Genomic DNA, 19,028 nt, shown 5'->3' with positions numbered 1-19,028 from the left:
GCGTGGCGGGCAGCGGCCGGCAGGGGGCGCCGCAGGGCAGCTGAGCGAAGGCGGGCGGCGGCGAGCGGGCGGCGCTTGGCAGCGGAGCGGGGCCGGGAGGCGGCGGCGGAGCGCAGAGCCCGCGGCGAGGCGGCGGAGGCGGCAGGAGCTGCGCAGCGGCGGCAGCAGCGGCACAGGGGCCAGAGCGGCTCCGATCCGCAGTCCGGACAAGATGTGGCGGCGCTGGGAAGCAGGATGGGACGAGAAGAGGGAGCTGCAGGAGCTCAATTCCCGGCTGCGGGTCTTCGTGTCCCGAGTGAGGGAACTGGAGGAGGAGAACCGCTTTCTGGCGCGGGAGCTGGCGGAGCTGCGGGAGCAGGAGTTGATCGGGCTGCGGGTGCCCGAGCAGGAGCTGGCCTGGCTGCGCATGCAGCTGGAGGAGCTGAGCCAGGCGAAGCTGGAAGCGGAGCTGGAGCGGGACGGGCTGCGGCGGGAGCTGGAGCAGCTACAGCTGCTGGGTGCCGAGGTGCTGGCGATGCGCCGCCGCCTGGAGCCGGAGCTGGCCGGGCAGCGGCAACTGCTGCAGCGGCTGCAGGGCGAGTGCGTGGCGCTGGAGGAGTTGCTGCTGCAGATGCAGGACGAGCACGGGCACCTGGCGGAGCGGCAGCGGCGGGAGGCGGTGGAGATACGAGAGCTGCGGATGGACCTGGCCGCCTTGCCGCCCCCCTTGTCCGCCCTGAGCCTGGAGGAGCTGGAGGAGACCTACGAGATGCTGCTTAGCCAGAGCTGCCAGGAGACTCTGCTGCGCTATCAGGAGCAGATCCAGAGGCTGCAAGAGCAGGAGGCGCAGCGGAGCCGAGAGAACCTGGAGCTCCTGCGGGAGGAGAGCCGGCAGTGCCGCCAACACCTGGAAGACCTCCACCGCCAGGGCCAGGAGCTGTGCGGGCTCCGGGAGCGGCTGGAGCAGGAGCTGCTCGCCATGCAGGACCGCCACGGCGCCGAGGTGGACGAGTACCAGGTGCGTGGCACTGTTGCCTTGCCGGGTCCAGGGACGCGACGTCCCTCAATCGCGGCCCTTCGCCGAGGCTGTCCAGCCGTGCTGCTTCACACTCGCTCTTTGGCGCTTGTTTTGGTGCCTCTGCATCTCCTTCCACCCTCCCATTTGCTTTATTATTTATTTATTTATTTATTTAAGTTCTGGTCCGTAGTGAGATGTGATCCTGATCGCCCAGCACCCCACTGCACAAGGCTCCGTTATGCTGGCAGCCCGCTCCCATGGTTCTGAGTCCTGCTCCTGCCGTGGGAAGTGCATAAAAACCTGTGGGCCTGGGCTCCCTTGCCCCGCTCTGCCTCCCTCCAGCAGGATTTCCTCGGGCTGAAAAAGCCCTTCTCTTGGGGCTGCAGGGAGCCTTGTTGCACCGCTTCAGGGAGAGTCCTCTGCGAAGGGTGGGGTTTCTGAGTGTGCTGGTGACCCTGAGAGCATCTTCCTGGTGACAGGTGCTCCCTTCCCAGTGCCCTTGCCAAGTTCCCAAGAGCTGGCTCGCAGACTTGCCAGGGCTGCCGCTCAGGTTGGCTCAAGCACACGGTGACACAGAGCAGTGCCTGGGGGGGATAAAGCGAGTCCCCGAGCACTGGGACACAAAGCTTTCCTTCTGGCCTGAGACTTAAGGTTGACTTGGTGAGATCAGAGAAGTGATCTGAATTTTCTTCCAGTGTTACGCACACTTCTGAGCCTAGAGAAATGCTTGTGGTCCGCACTATAGGTGAGGAAACTTAGTCTTTTGAAGGCAGGAAGATGTATTACTGTGCTACAAACAAGATTAATAGGAATTGTTTGATAATAAAACCATACCAGTGTAGGTGACTGGCAGCTGTTTCAGATGAATGTTTGATGTTTTTAAACAGAAGGTTATCATAGCATCTGTAGCTGAGAATTTGCTTGTAGCCAGAATAATGTTTGGTGGCACGTATAATCATGCTGAACTGATCAGCAAATGCCAGGACAGAAAAAATATCAGTTCATCAGATTTAGAGTGGAGAGCACATATTAGATCATCCAGACCATCGATCCGTTTCCCGAGGGCAACATTTCTTTTGTTCACTGTTAGATCCTTTTATTAACACTCTGTTGGAGCTCCTTGTTTGTCTGAAGCCCTGGTGGTAATGTGACATTGTATCCAGCAGCGGCAGATTATGGAGACGCTGGCAGTTGGGATAGGACTGGGACCTGCTGCTGTGTGTCTGGTTTTTGTAGGCTACTGGATTGTTTGCAAGTTGCGTAGTTTGCAGATTGCTGTGAAGTGAGTCAGAGTAAGAAGTAATCTGAAAAGCTCTTAACTTCTGAGTCTTTTCAGACTCTCCTCCTCTCCTCCTTTCATTTTTGACAGCCTTTATTCTGACTTTATTCTTCCAATCACGTATGTAAACTCTTCCAAAGAGAAGAACTGTTGTGTAAATCTCTCACTAATTAAATCTATCAATTGATCAAAGCCAGGGGAAAATGTAAAGAGGAAAAAAACCTCAAAAGCTGTCATACTTTAAACTTTTCTTTTAGGATCATAAGCTTACACAAATGTACATAAGCCAACTAATGTTTCGTTATTTTGATTTCCAAAATCTGTCCTCACTGCACTGTTTAAACTGTTTGGTTTCCAGTGGAAAAGGTCCTTTGCAGTAACTTGTGCATAAGAAAGAAAAAAAACATTGATTCACATTCAGGAAAACAAATTGCAGAATGTGTAGAAGCAGCTTGTGCAAGTTTTGTTCTTGTGATCAAAGCATTTTTTTTTTTTCTTTTTCTTTTCCTCTCAATGTTTCTTTTATTGGTAAAAGTACATTTAGCATAGATTTTCTATGACTCTTTAAAGAGTTTCTATTCCGTGCCTATTTATTGCAAAGTGTCACATAGAAATGATAAGTATGTACAGATTTAAGTCAAGTGATTATTGTCCACTGCAGCTGTAATAGCAGTTAGATTTATTCATACTTTCCATATATCATCCAGTCTCCTTATATGTCCATCTTTGTCTCCTACCCCATCCCTGCCCTCACTGAAGCTTTCAGCAGCGTTAAATAGAAATATGTGCCTGGAGTTATAATTCAGCTGTGAATCATGCACTGTTTGGAACGTTTTCACTGGTCCTGGGTGCTGTGGGATGAACTCAGTAGATTTCTTATATCTCACTTCCATCATTTCAGCTGTGTGCTCTCAAAATACTTGCACAAACACTCTCAGTGATTTGAGTACCAGGTTCAATATGGAGTGACAGCAGAAGGAAGCTCTGCAGTTTTCAGGTGTCAGAAAGGACATAGCTGTTGCTTCTAAAAGGAGGCAGAAATTTTTCACTAATTTAGGGGTTTTAGAGCTGTGTCAGTCTTGTTGTGAGCTCCAGAGAAAAAGAAAATGATTTGTCAAATGAACATGTAATATCAATATGTCACATGCATTTTTTTGTGTACCAGTTTCCAGCCAGCTAAACGCAGTTCCTCCCCCTACTGAGCCACTGAATGGGGTTGGTAAACAGTACCAGCTGGAAGGGGCTGGAGCCCGATGTCGTGTCTTTATTCCCTCAGTAGGTACAGTTGGACAACCCAAGTACTTTGTTTTCCCCTACTGTCCTTCTGAAAATTCCCACTGCTGACTGGAAAGAGACCCCTGAAGGATGAGAAAATCACTTCTATTCAGTCATACAGTTCTAGTGGGACTTCACCAGGACTTTGAGAGGGGTTGATATGGGTGAGGAGCCACACTTACTCCCTTAGAGTAAGTGTGAAGCAAACATGGCTGCAACAGCACAGGTTACTTTTTACAAAACTGGTGTTTGTCAGTTTCCCACCTCCTGGGCTTCAGACAGCTTTTTAGCATGCTTGGAAACGGTATGTTGTGCTCTGCATCATAGTTAAATGCCAGTGACTGGAAGGCTGGGCAAGAGGCTGTCTGCCATCCAGTCTACAGAACGTCTCCTCCTGTTGGAATGAATTCCTTCAGAGCAAGTACGCAGCTAGCCCAGTTATGTAGCCCCTTATGGTAATCATTAGGACAGTGTAACTAATTTTATTTATTTAGTCTCTGTATTTAATGATGAGGCAACAAATGCCTGAATCTTCTTGTTTTGTATCTTACCACCTTTAGGGATCGGTCTCATAGATATCCAGTCTTTCTTGTCTTTTGTTTCTTTTGTAGACTCTTCTGGCAACACCCTGTCTGTTCTCTTCTCACAGCCTTTTCCTTTTAAAAGCAAGGCCTGGCACTTTTCTTCTCTTCTGGTCTTGGGATTTTCCATTGTGTCAGTTCTTGAATAGCACTGTTGCCTAAGAGCCTCTAAAGGTCAGTGGTTCTGCTTGCCACCATACAGAACCATACCAGTGCAGTTACCTCCGCTACAGTCTGGAGAGCCTAGCGGATGGCTGATAGTGCTGTTTCAGATACACAAATGTTATTTGTTTTCTGCCATAAAAAAGGAGCTTTAATATATGCTGAAGACCAAGGACAAGATGTGTTACATCAAGTAAAATTAATGCCCAAATGTCAGTCTAATCATAGAACAAGAGCTGCAAATACAACAGAAGAAATAGGTAGACAGATATTCCCATGCGCATATGAAGATACAGGCAGCTTCCCTCGTGAAGCTTTCTTTTTGCTTTTGCATTAAAAAAGCCTATTAATGTTTGAAAGGCTAGCACTTTATGTTCTTGGTTCTTAAACCTTGCTTCTGCCAGCAGCATATCATACTAGCTCTAACCAGTTTGGGGAGTCTCCTGCTGCATGTATGCTTTTATGCTATTCTTCATACTGTGACAATTGAACACTTGGTGCATAAAAATAAAATACTCTGCATTTTCGAAAACTAGACTACCACCACCTTGATGTTGCTGTCTGTATTGCAAAGCATTTGTTAAGATGCAATCTAAAATATGCTGTCATGAATTCCTGTTCAGTACCTTATATGTGTATGAGACTTTGCTTTGTAAATGACAGTTTGGTTCCTGCACAGTGCAGAGTGATAAGAATGAAATAGGACTGGGCCTTTGCTGTGATTTCATTTCTGTCTCCCTAACCCTCAGAACCAAGTGTAATCTATAGCATTTTATTTAGCTTCAGCATGCTGGCTGATGAGGATTGATTTTGGATTAGTAGATGATATCCATAGCAGGGAAACCATGAAGAATTGCTTTGAAAGCTACCACCGATACTTTCAGTTCTGAGTCTGTACCAAACAAACTCCTTTCAGTTATCAGGGAGAGGATTGTTTTCTGGAGATGGAGGTTTGCCCTTCATGTGAGAAGTAACACCAGTGATTAAAACCCTTGTGTTCTGCGGTGTTCTTTTCAAGAGCAGAATTCACTTATTATAGTCTAAATCAAATCTCAGTGTTCTGTTTAAGAAGTGCTTTTTGTGTTGTGTATGGTTAGTCAGCTTTTAAGTTTCAATGTGGTATTTTATGAGTATGTTAAATTTTAGATCATCTTGTACTTCAGTATTTTGCAGTATCTGCTTCTAACTTCAATTTTCAGAACTTTTCAAAAAGATCTGGACTTGGTTGTGTCATTGCTCATCTCAGGTAACTTATAGGCACCATATAGAAGTGCAAAGTTATATTCATCAACCACAATGAAGATGAGCACTCCTTTGTATATCTTCTGAGTAGCAGTTAGAAGAGTAGTGGGTGGATTTGGAGGATTTGGAAGCAAGTATCCAAACATTGTAGAAAACTTGGTGGGAAGGAACTTCTGGAGGTTCTTCCTTCACTTTTTAGGCACTGAGTATCTCTAGATGTACTAGAAACCAAAAACTGGTTTGGGCCCACATGTGTGTAGACCTCAAAATACTAACAAAGAAATCAGCCAGGTTCTCTTAGCAAAGAAATTGCAAAAATTCAGATCTCAAGAATCTAAACCCTTAAAATGACAGAAGGAATCCCACACAAGTCATGTTTATAAAGCAGTGTATTTTCTTTGCTATGCGCACTTGATTATTTTTGTGTGCAGCATTTGAATGGCTTTTGCTTAAACATTTCACTAGCTTGATAAAGTGAAATCTCAGCACAAAACTGTTTCAGTAGTAATGTATGTAGGGAAGTCCCAGAGCTGATTTGTACTGTTTTTTTTTAAATGATGGAATGTGTTGATTTACTGCTCCCCCAGATTTATTATTATTATTATTATTATTATTATTATTATTATTATTACTACTACTACTACTACTATTATTATTATTATTATTATTTGTAATTAAAACTTTTAAGTTATTAAGCATTCAAATATGGCAGATTTTAGAGTTTATTCAAAACTAAAAATCAATATTTCTTTTTAGCGGATAATTGATGCTCTAGAAGAAGAAAAGCAGTTCCTGACCATGTCAATCACAGATTACCTGAAGGACTATCAAGAACTGCTGCAGGTGAAAGCAGGTCTCATCCTTGAAATTGAAACTTACAGGTAAGTATTTCAGTCACACCCAGTTGTCTAATCAGAGGATAATGATAATAAATACAAGGCAGTATAGCTGCCGTCTGTCAAGTTGTACAGCAAAATTCATCATTAAATATTCTGCTTAGCGGCCTCTTGCAATGTTGATGTAAATAGTGAGTTTTCAATTGTTTTGTTCCAGCTGGAGAAGAGTGAGAAAATCACAGAAAAGTCTGTTTGATAAATCCCAGTTTTTTATATTCTTTATTTGCTAGGGAAGTATGTTTGGATCAAGTGTGAGATATCAACAAACAATCTTTGTGCTCATAAATCCTCAGTACTGTATGTATATAACTAGAGACTTGGCAGATGTGTGGCTGGAAGGCCAGACTATTTCTGTCTGGAGAATCGTGATGTATCAGTTTGTACATAGTGTAGAAGTGATTCAGAAGGAAAAAAAAAGATGAACTTATGGGCTGGAGACAGATACTACTTCTATTGTAAAGGAAGCTGCTTAGTAAGAGACTGGACTGCTGATCAATACTTTGAAATCCAGTTCTTCTGCCAGATCTTTTGATCTGCGATAACCATGGCACATGAATCCAGCTTCTCTTTGTTTCCACAAAGGATCCTGGCATATACCCTTGTTTATGCATATTGGAGACAAAAGGCACCTCGCTTCAGCATCCTGAACTTTCCACTGACAAGTTTCCATTAAGGCTCTGGCGCCTCCACTCCTCTTGGCACAAAAGGCAGTCTGGTCAGCCTCTTGGAGCTGTCTTTTTTCTACCTCCCACCTATGTTTTCCTTTTGTTTTACGACTCCTACAGGTCCCATTCTAAAGCTAGTTCTTTCCATTAGTCAGTTGCATTGGCACTGGCAAGAAGCTTCATTGTTGCAAAGAACACCCTTCCCCAAGGGGCAAGTGTACTTCCTATCCAGGTCTGCTCATTCTTCCTGCTGTGGGATCCAAGGCTCACACTGGTCAAGCATTGGCACAGGCTGACTGGTGAAGTGGTAGAGTCCTCATCCCTGGCAGAATGTGAGAAACTTGTACATAGCACCAAAAGAACATAGCTTAGTGATGGGATGTGGTAGGTCAGATTGATGGTTAGATTTAATACTTTTCCACTCAAGTGTCTGTATGAATCTATGACTCCTCAGCTATCAGAAGCTTCATTTCAAATAGCCGAGGCTGCCCTGAGCCTCTACGTAAGTTATTTTCCTGCCCTTCCTAAACTGTCTTGTTGTTGAAGGGTAAAATATCTTATTTTGAAATCCTATGTCATGCAAATGTTCTGTTCTAGGTTATCATGCTGTGTTTTCAAGCAGTGAAGCCTACAAAGCAGTTTTTGGTCATGGTTGTTGTCAGAACCTCCTAATGCACTTATCAGATCTACTTTCCAATCCTTCTTAGGTTGGTTTGCTCCATCAACATTTCTTTTGAATCTTTCCAATTCTACCCCTCAAGAAATCTTCACCAGCATTAAGGCCTCCTCAGATGTTCACCATAGCCTCTCCAGTCAGTTTTGTTACTGCCTGTATACAACTTGCATATGAGATATATGAGTATACTTGTCTTTGTTTTATTTCCTGGACAACATTCTAAGTCACTGATGTTCAGGCTGCTTTATGTACAGTTTGTCACCTGCTATTCTTCACACAGTCCTTGTCCTCTCGTCTCACAATGGAAAAGAACTGTGCTGGATTGGCCTTTACCCCCTAAAAATGCTTCCTCCACCCCATTCCATTTCCCAAAGTTTTTTACAACTCTTTCCAAATACTCAGGATGGAGAGGATGAATTTTTATGGGCTGCTGGCGAACTGCCTCTGAGATTTTCAGTTTCTGTCATTGATACAGATCAAGTTACTGCTGTTGTGAATGACCATGACAATATTTACATGACTTCCTTTACCTTTGGCATCTTCTCCCTCTCCACCCAACCAGTTTAGCTCATCTATCTGCTCTTCTGGACCACTTTTTCTTTTAGCATCCAGTACACAGTAGGGCTTCAGGTTGGCTACCGTATAACTGCTACACGTAACCTTAGATAAATGGCATTAATAATGAGGTGTGTTAAAGGTGCAGATGTACTATTTTCTGGAAATATTTAAGTTAAGTCTTAGGTCAGTGTTTATGTATGTCACAGGGAGTCAGATTTCCAGGAATTGGCTGACAGTTATTTTTTAGAGTGCAGTTTGAAGGAATGCTTTTTGTCATTTCTATAAATACTAAAAAGTTTATACAGTTGAGATTAACACTCCACTATTCAATGGTTCAGTTTCAGATTTAAAGCAGACTTTACCACACAGAGTTTATGGCTTAAATAATTGTTATTAAGAAGTGATGCAAAGAAATAGAGAAGCAAAATTACTTACATAAACTGAAGTGAAGGTGAAGCCAGTGAAACTGGCTTTGCTGACTTCCAGATTAGTGCTTTATACTATAGTTTCTTATGGTAATTTAATTAAACCAATATCGGTTTAATATCTTCTTGTTTACCTGATAAGCTTAAGGAAATCGATTATGAACGGTATACAGTAAAACACTGATCCACTGCCCAGTTTTTTAGAGGTTTCATGAAGCTTTGCCTTTCATTTTCAAGTACAACATATTTTCAGAAGTAATAGTTCAGCTCCAGCTTTTCTGTGTGCTGTTGCCCTTTGCCGTATACAGTTACCTCTTATTTTTAGTGACTTCATACGTTGCTGGAGCAACTGAACAACTGTTGTTTTAATAGCAGCCAGAAATCCTTAGTCAAACTACCCACATTCTTAGTTCCCTTCATCATGGTTAACATTTTCATTGCCAGCTCCTTGATATGTACCTGGAATGTCAGCAGTTTTTCTAGCATTTATTTCAGAGCAAATCCTTTGGCACTCACCGTGTTAATCAGATAAGATGTTTGCTCTTGGGAACACTCTCTAGAAATGTTGAATTGATTTCATTGCTACTAAATGTGGACAAAGACAAGTTGCTTGTATTTTCATTTTCACTAGTAAAGGTTGTTCTAAGGTTGAATTTAACAAAATAACTGCAAGTGTTTATCTGAACCTGTTTAAGGAAGCAAGTAACCTGTAAATAATGTTAGGCAGTTCTAATCTGGCGTTTCTTCTGAACCAGGGTAAAGTTGCAGAGAAAATCTTACAGGTGATCTTTGCTGACATAGCATTGTCCCACTGAATGTAGAGGCAGTCAGAAACCCAAAGAAGCATGCAATGTTCAAACTGGTTAGTCATCATCTACAGGTGATATTTAAAATGTCTGCATTGTTCATTTTGCTGGAAAGGCATAGCAAATGCCTTTATCCCACAGTCGCCAATTGCTGTCAGCTCCCTGCTAGGGAGTCAGAAGCCTTGGCTATCACAGTCCTGCAGCCTCCCCCCTTGACAACTTTGATGTTGCAGCTGCTGTTATCAGTGCAAAACATCCGGCATTTCCAAAACTGGAAATGATGAAACTGTTATCTCACCAGTGGGAGTGAACATAAAAACACCAAAGTACTGTACTGATTATAGCATTCAGTTGCATATTTAAAGAACCTGCTGTAGAATTTCTAGGCTGATAAACCCGAATGCTGCAGTTTAGCATTTTTTTGGTGTATAGCATAGATTGTGACCCAACTACAATGGAGAAGATGCAAACTACTGGTTTTTTTTTCTTTTTTTCCCCTCTTCTTTTTTTTTTTTTTTTTTTTTTTTTTAAGAACTGCTGGATACACTTCATGTCAGACAGTACAAGCATAGGAGTAGCAGAAGAGAAGAAAGCAAACAAGTATTTCACGAGAATTTATTAGAAATTTTTAGATCCAATCTTATTGAATCACCATATCTAAAAATGCTAGGACTGAATAAGATGTCACTCCTCTATCTAGTTTTTGTACTCTGTAAACAGAAGAAGCCAACAATTTTTTTTTTTTTTTTTTTTTTAGAGAGCAATTCGGTTCTTTTTTCCCCTGAGGGGGTAGGAGTATGCTATTTGCCTATATCAATTTCTTAATGTGGAGCAGTTAATGCTGAAAATATTTTGCCCCTCAGCTTTGCTAGTATCTGTAGGAAATGTACCTCTGGAGTATTTTCCACAACTAGAAAAAAATAAAGTAGGCCATCAAGTTATTTTTACAATTTAGGAACTGAACAAACCTGTGGCTCTGTCTGGTTGTTCTTGAGAGGGGTCCATGCTCAGGCATGCCATACAGGGAGCAAAATTTGGCATAAAGGTAGGATAGCAAGTGTTCTCAAGCAATCAGCTGGGTGTGATGTCTCCAAGAACAGTTAATGTGTGCCACCAGCGCAAAAGTTTCTATCACAAAGATTTTTCCTAGTCCTTTGGTGTGTAATATGTTGTGTTGATTTCAGATAGAATAAGAACTAAGAATAATTATTTCCAGCACTAGCCACTCTTTGACAGTAGAAGTAATGTTTTCACCTGAAAAGGATAGAAATTACATTCTATAGAAATTAGAATAACTGTTACCTTGTATGTAATATTGCAGCACTTCTAGTACTACGTAACCAAGCTGGTTATTTGCTTGCCAGTATTATTTCATTTTTGCCATTTCTTTATAAAATGTATCTGCGTGTTTCTCTGAAAAAACTTTACTGAATATCTGCTAAGTTTTGCTTAGCTCATTTTTTCCTAGTTCCATTGTCAGACTATTGTTCTGGGAAAACATGCTAGTTTGTACGATTACATAATGGAAATCCGTGTATCTTTTCCATGTCAGGAGCAATATATTGACAGGTTTGGAAGTTACAATTTGTATGCTATAACCTACTGCAAGACTGTTGTATTATCCTAAAGAAGTGAACTCTCTGAACTCAGAGTAAGACAAGGATTTCTAATGGTAAAATTATGAGGTGAGAATAACATTCAGGATCAGACCCAATTGCAGGATAATTTTTTACAATTCTAAGACTTATATATTTAAAGTATTATGATTATTTTTCCCAGTATCCTGATGGAATGCTTTTTTATGTGTTTTGCAGAGCTTTGTTGGAAGGGGAAAGCAACCAGTGGATTATTACATGGAGAGATCAGCTTATAGGGAAATTGCCTCAAGGTAAAAAATGAACATTAAAAAATGAAAATTGAATTAAATTAAATATAATTGGAAAATATTGTGTTACAGTGTTTCTGTTTTATCAGTGTACTGTGAAATTGGTTTTGAGTTTTAATATTTGAAATCAGCATAGTGCTCTGTGTATAAGAAAATTGTAAAATTGTGACCCAGGTGGAGGAGTTAAGCAGGGAGTGATGTTTCGTAGCTCAACAGTGCAAAAACTTTCGGATGCCCATAGTTGTTAAGAGAGTTTTGAAGTAATGAAGCAAGAAGTATTTAACAAAACATTGTTAAAACCACGGCACTGTGAGTTGAAACCATGAGACATTGTGAGTGTTAATAAATGTACGTGGGTTTAAAGAGAAATTTAAGCAGAGTAAGAAAAGACAAATCAAAGACATACTAAACATAAAGATACCATTTCTATCTTAGGAGCTGCAAATCTCTGGAGGCTGTGAGAGTATGCCAGGGAAGTATCACTATTTACTTGCCCTGTTCTTATACTCTTCCTTATTCTACTGTTGGTTGCTGTAAACAGGATACTAGATGAGATGAATTTACGAGCTGACTGCTAGGGCAACTCTCATTAACATTGGAATTGGTCTTGATAACGCTCCTGAGTTTTGTCTCAAGTGTTATCTTAAACTCACCAGACCATCACAGACATTAGTCTCAGAAGAGGTTGGAAGTCTGTATGTGTAATAGTAAATTAAATGGACTACAGCAAAGGTGAAGCACTTGCATACACTTGCCTATAATGTTAAATTGTTATCAGTGCCTCTGGCACAGTTTTGATGTGGATTACTCAGTTCTTTCGCAGACGATGCTCCGGTGTGGTCAGTGGTTACTGCAGACCAGGAAGCACTGCCAAAAGTCAGAGTAGATGTAGCTAGCTTTTTAGGAATAGGAGATTTGAATTAGTCTTAGAGCTGGACAATTATTGCTGGTCCATTTTATTAACGTGTACACATATAGGCTAAGAGATTCTTGATTACTCTCCTTTATTGTGCCTTGTTGTATCTTGTGGCTATAAATAATAGTATTCAGCATGCAGTAGCAGGTATGCCATCTGTCTGTAGAAACAGAGAAACTTCAGAGCTCTTGGACTGAAGAAGCAAAAAACCAAGCCTAGGATATTAGCATACGCTTTTTAATAAGAACTTGTGAATGTGAGTGGGCATCAATGTAAATATGAAAGGAGTAATTCTTAAGTAAATGCCGTAATATCCAATGGCTCGTAAAATGTTAAGTTAGCGAGAACTTGCAACTCAGTAAAAAGCTTTGCTTTCAGCCTTAATGTAATATGCAAAGTGATAATTATCATGCCAAGCCTATGGAAATTCATTTCCAAAGCTTTACTGAAAATGAAGATTCATTGTTTCCTTTCAAATTTTAGTGTTACGTTTCTTAGTTCATGACCTCTTTATTCTGTGCTCTTTTTAGATACAAGCCATTATTTTAATATTTGATTGCCTACACTCTCTTTGCAGATATTATAAACTCTTCATATAACTACACTGATATGTACTCTACTTATCAAGAAAGAAGTCAAAATAAAACTTCACCAGCTATCAGGATCACTGATACAAGGCACAGAATACCTGCGGCAAACATAGGCGGTTCTGCACGCTATTCAGCTCAATCAACACAGATTGGATCACAGAGAGCAGTGAGTGGGAAAGACTTTGGAAAAGATTTACTAGGTTCAATATATCGCCCTTCATCAACCATTAGAAAGGATGAAAGGATTGTGACAGACCACAAAGAAGTAAGAACATATACTCCAGGCTACAGTAGCTGGAAAAACACTGAAACGCAGCAAAAGACAATCCCAGAAAGAAAGAAAACAGAAGTTACATCTTCATCTACAGTATCTTTTTCAAAACAATCAACACATGCTGAAAGATCAGACAAGGACATCAAAGCTGACACAAAACCTAGGATTTCTGAAAATCTAAGAACAAAACCAAACTTCTCTAAATTTCCAACTTATGAGCTGAACACCAATTCAAAACCATCTGTATATGAAGAAACCATAACTGAAACCCAGACCACAGTAAAAGAAAAAAGAGGAGGCAGCAAACCAACTGAAGAAAGCAAATCACTGACTAAAGAAAAAGATAAGCTAGAGAAACAAACAAAGGAGGAGAAAAGAAAGGTAGATGAGAAGACTGTTGTAGATGAAAGAAGTGTTAATTTTGGAAGGCAGACTGATGCGAAAATGGGAATAGAGCAGAAAAAATATGTTCGGGAGGAAGTCATTAACCAGAAGGTAGCAGGGAGTGAAATTTCAAGAACTTTGAAAAATGAATCAAGCAAAAAAGATACAGATGTATCCTTCGAATCCAAAAGCAGAGAAGTCATTGAGATACCCATCAGTCTTGAAAGACCTGCTCCTGACGAAGTATCTCAGAAGAATAACAAAGATATAAGTTCCCAAGATTTTAAAACTTCCATCGGAAGAGAGACAGGAGACAGAGAAACTAAGCCTGCTGAAATTCACAAAGTCAGTGTTTCAGAATCTAATCTGAGAGATGAAGAGAGAACTAGTGGCAGAAGTCATAAAATGGAGACTCTGTCAACTGAAAATATAGCAGAGAACATTGTTGCTGACATTCTTAAAAGTTTTACACAGTCTTCTAGTTCAGAAGTATCAACAGACACAAAAGTAACCTCTTTCAGTAAGCAAAAGCAAGGTGATGATGGGAAAATAAAGACAGAGATGACAGTGCAGTCTCGAGTACAAGAAAACATAGATGTTTCTGCTGAAGCTGGCCGAGGAAGTCTTTCAAATCAGGATGTTAGAAAAGTGTTAGAGAGTGCTGAGGGAACTCCTTCCAAACAGGAGATAGAAGATATAGTACATCATGGCCTGAAAGGAAGTGGGGATGCAAAGAATATGTCCGTTAATGTTGAGATTGTGGAGGAAACAGTGGATTATGCCACTGATGAAAGGACTGATTTTTCAACACCTTTTGAAGTGGAGGAAGTGGAAGACACATTCCCTGAAAAAGAGAAGCGTTATGGTGATGAGGAGCAAGACATAACTTTTACGTATGAAGATCTTAAAAAGAGGAAACAACGCCATGAAAGCTTCACTCACGTGGAGGAAGTGACTGAGGAAGATGACTCACCTATCGAACAAAAATACTTTGTGTCTGTTCCTGATGATCATCCTATTATTAATGAAAAAGATGATGACTCAGTGTATGGGCAAATTCACATAGAAGAAGAATCAACTATTAAGTACTCTTGGCAGGACGAATTTTTGCAAGGAACACAAAGTAAGAGAGATGAAGGTGTAAGCTCTCCAGAGGAAACGTACAGAGTGGTAGGGGAGGAAGCAACTGCCCACATATTAAAAGAAGAGCATCCCAAAGCTGGAACATCCCATGTTGAATCTGTTGTCATTGAAAAAGAAATTAAGATACCCCAAGAATTTCAGGCTTCAATAAAGGGGCTTTTATCAAAGGAAACCAAGGACCCCAAGCAACAACTGAAGGAAGCTTTAGAACAGTTGGAAGGCAGTCTCCCAGAAAGTGTAAAAGAGGAACTGTCTGCGTTAACAAAAGAAAGTCAGGCTGACTCTAGTAACTTGGAATTTGATATCAAAAAAGTTCATCAAACAGAGGAGGGAGGCTTGCTGACAATTGTTGCTGAAGTCAATCTCTCTCAGACCCTTAATGCTGATGAGTTCAACGTAGCTGAGCTCAGTGAAGTAATTGCAGGTGAGAAGAAGACATCATCGCACTCCTTGAAGAGAGAGAAGTTGGAGAGAGTTGATGGTAAAATCAGTACAGAAACAGATGTTTCTGCACACAGTGATATATACACTCCTGTGGCTAATGAAGAAGTCTACAGGTCATCCACAGTCAGGAAGAGTGGTAGCACAGGATATCATACCACTGAAAAAGTCATTTATGATGGTTCAGTTTTGGAAACTGCACATTTTGGAGAGGACTCTCACTCACCTGAATCAACTGATGAGAGTGAATCTGTAAGACATATTCGGGTTGGTCCAACAGAAGTCCAGAGATTTGAGCAGATTGCATATGAAGGGCCTGGTTCTGAAATGCTCAGTGCCACAGAAGATGTTGTTCAGACAGAGGGCTCGTCAGAGATGAGCCATTCTGTGAAGCATTTTAAACTGGGTCCTAAAGAAATCCAAACAACAGAAGAAGTAATTTATAGAGGCCCCATTACGACAACTGTAGAAGAGATGGATTCTGGAAATCTTTCCCAGCAGACCTTTTCATCAGATATCAGCAGGTCCACGAGGCATGTTACAGTAGGATCAAGGCAAGTAATTGAAGAAGTGTCTTTTGAAGGGCCAGGCTCAGATTCTCTGGAGCTCAATAGCTCAGGGAATCTCTCTCAGACAGAAGGGTCTGTGGATGTCAGCAGATCAGTAAGGCAGTTTAGATTACATCCAAAAGAGATTCACTCTGAGCAAGTTATCTTTGAAGGACCCATCTCTGGTAAAGTAGAGATCAGCGATTCTAGAGACTTTTCACAGATGGAAAGTTCAGTAAGACACATTCAGTTAGGTCCTAAGGAGTTTATGACAGCTGAAAAAGTCATCTACCAGGGCCCCATCACTGAGCATATTGAAATCAGCGAAGTGGGAGACCAGACCCATTCAGAAAGCTCAGTAAGGCATTTTAGGTTAGGCCAAACAGGAGTTAAAACAACTGAGAGAATCATATATCAAGGCTCCCTTTCTGAAACTCCAGAGCTCATGAACAAGGGACATCTTTCAGAGAATGAAGGAAGCTCAGATATCAGTACATCTTTCAGGCATGTTAGAATAACTCCTGTAGAAACTCAAAGTGAACAAATCATCTTTACAAGACCCATTTCTGAAACACTAGAAGATCATTCACAAACACGAGAGTCATCTGAGAGCAGCAGCTCCATGAAGCATGTTAAAGTAGGATCCAGTGAGACGTCATTTACTTTTCAAATGGATGTTTCCAATGCAGGTGGAGTATCCATGGCAGAAAGTGAAGAACAAGCAACAGTGCTCATACCGAATAAACAAGACCCTTCTGTTAATCAGTCACAGTTTAGAGTTGAAAGTGACCACAGTGGGGACAGTGAAAATAAAGGAAGTTATATTCACTCCAGTTTTTCCCAAGATCATGTTGAAAACATAGAGGAGAAGTCAGGTTTTGATAAAACTGTTCAATTGCAAAGGATGGTAGACCAAAGGTCAGTTATTTCTGATGAAAAGAAAGTTGCACTTCTCTACCTGGACCATGAGGAGGAAGATGATGAAGAGAATGATGGACAGTGGTTCTAAAAGGACACCTTAATGAAGTCTACTTGGTAATTTGTTTATGCAGGTTCTTGATTATCCTGTGTTGGTTTTTTTTGTTTAGTTTTTTTTTTTTTTTTTTTTTTTTGAGAGAGAAACTGAGAAGTATTGAAACCTTCTACCTATTCAGTACACTTTTTACTTGATTTGAAATTGTATTTTTGGGAGAAATCATGCTATTAATATGTTTTTTTCCTCAGAGGCCTGTTTCCAGTAACAGTAAGGAGTGCGATTTTTCTGCCTATAGAGACAGAAATTTGCTACTGGCTAATTCAGAGGATTGTAGGTTTTTTCATCCGTTTTATAGCATTTTATTTACAAGTGTGTATTTGAGTAGGATTTTTCCATTTTTAAAAAATACTGTATTGTACTTGGTTACTAAAATATTCATCAATTCTCTTCAAAGCTACTAACCAGAAATGTTAGTGGTCATAAGACTAATGAGAGTGGTAGGTAGCTGATTTTCCGTTCCATTTCTGTGTATTTATATGCAATACCTAATGAAAATATTTTAAGGAATGATACAGTTATTACAGCTATAAAAACTGCAATACAATTCCTTAGGATTTAAAAACGCACGGCAACAGTAGACAAAAATACTATTATCTGTATAGTTAGAATGCAGTGCAAAAATTAAAAAAAAAAAAAAGAGGTACCACTGAAGCAGAATTTTCTTGCAGTATTCATAGTGAGAAATTGCAGAGTAGTACATTTAAAAAAGAATAAAATTAAAAAGTAGATGGTACTTCCACCAGAGTAAGGAGGAGAACTCTACAGCTTCAGTGTGTATGCACAGTAACAGCAGCAAGTTATTTTGCAGTATATTGCTTACCTGGACACTAGGTGTTGCTAACGGTAAGTGTGACGTGTCGGACATCACATAATAGCTTCTTAGCACAGTGGGATTAGCTAATACTAGCTATGTTCTGAAGAAAATACGTAAAAATGATATAGATTGTGTCTGTGATCATTTTGTGTCAGATAATTTCCAGAGAATTCTTGTCTTGTTTACAAATGAGAAGATGCTCTTTCTGATCACTAGAACTGCAAACCCAACCAGAGATTTTAATTTTCCCTTGTATTTCTTTTCTCTGGTTATAAAACTTTCCTCTGGCCAAAGTTGGTTTCTGCCTAAACCATTTTGAAATGTATTCATTTCACTTGATTGCACTTTGAAGGACATAAATCAGCTTTACAATAAAAATTCAGTCACTTCAAAGTCCAGGTCAGAAATCAGAACCAGTTACTGTACTAAACTGTGCAGTGCTGACAGAAACAAAAATAGCAGCTGAAATGTTTTTTTCACTGGGATAAGAAGATATGAAACTGAACACATACAAGAATAAAAAAAAGCAGACGAGAAGCTGCTATATTCACACGCACACACACACACATGCATATCACTCACTTACTCACTCTCCTGTACTTTCTCTGCAGAGTAGAAACATGCCTGTGTCTGGATGGCTATCATGTGCCAGGCTGGTAGTCTGTGACACAGAATTATTTTCCTGTGGTTCTTTGTGCATAGTTCTGTGTGTGCTAACTCAGAATAGAATCCAGTTTAACTGTTTTAGTCTGGCATGGATATTCAATTTTCAGACTCTTCTAATATTAACAGAAGCTAGATTTTTCAAAACTGACTGCTACTTTATAATATGAATGTAAATGCAAAGCTAAAGAGCAATAACCTGCTGACTGACGTATCATTCTGTTTCAGATATGGAACAGATTAATCGTTGTGTGCCTTAGTAACTAAGTTGGAAACTGTACAAAGTATACTAAAACTATTATCAATGTTCCAAAGATTAACTCAGGAGGTTTGTCTGCATTGCGAATCTTTCTATAGATTCTGATTTTTTCTGATTTTATATAAGCACAGCAGTGTGAGTATCAGCGTTGATCAGGATTGAATATTTTTTTAATTATGCACCAGGAAATCATTTATTGAAATTGGAAGTGTAATCAACAGCTGGAAGATGAAGGAAACTGAGGTTTGTGGAAGCACCAAAGGCGTGTATGCTGTGCTCCTCTGGACTGTTCACCATGAAACATAACAGCATTTCTCAAAGTTATTCGTATGCGCTTATAAAAGACCTTGTGCTTCCATTTATAAGTAGGGTGTTATTAGTCATCATACTTCAAATATCATCCTGTTTTTGTTTCCTTAGCTGACCATCTACTTTTTTAAAATTGTAATGTCTTTGTTTGTTTTAATAATTATGTCTGAGGCAGAACTTTCCAGCTAGATACTTCACTGCAAG

General features: G+C 40.4%; 1 protein-coding gene across 1 annotated transcript; it reads left to right on the top strand.

Moving 5' to 3' along the window:
* The first annotated feature begins 100 nt into the window (after window positions 1-100).
* Window positions 101-16,979, top strand: SYNM (synemin). The gene is made up of 4 exons (XM_048956063.1): window positions 101-997; window positions 6,293-6,417; window positions 11,377-11,450; window positions 12,941-16,979. Exons 1-4 carry the CDS (start codon window positions 212-214, stop codon window positions 16,750-16,752), a joined length of 4,797 nt encoding a protein of 1,598 aa, XP_048812020.1. The 5' UTR covers window positions 101-211; the 3' UTR covers window positions 16,753-16,979.
* The last annotated feature ends 2,049 nt before the right edge of the window (window positions 16,980-19,028 follow it).

This window comes from Lagopus muta, chromosome 10 (genome assembly GCF_023343835.1).
Source record: "Lagopus muta isolate bLagMut1 chromosome 10, bLagMut1 primary, whole genome shotgun sequence".
Lineage (NCBI taxonomy): Eukaryota > Metazoa > Chordata > Aves > Galliformes > Phasianidae > Lagopus > Lagopus muta.
Note: the sequence above shows the minus strand (reverse complement) of the source record. Positions and strands in the feature narration are given on the sequence as shown.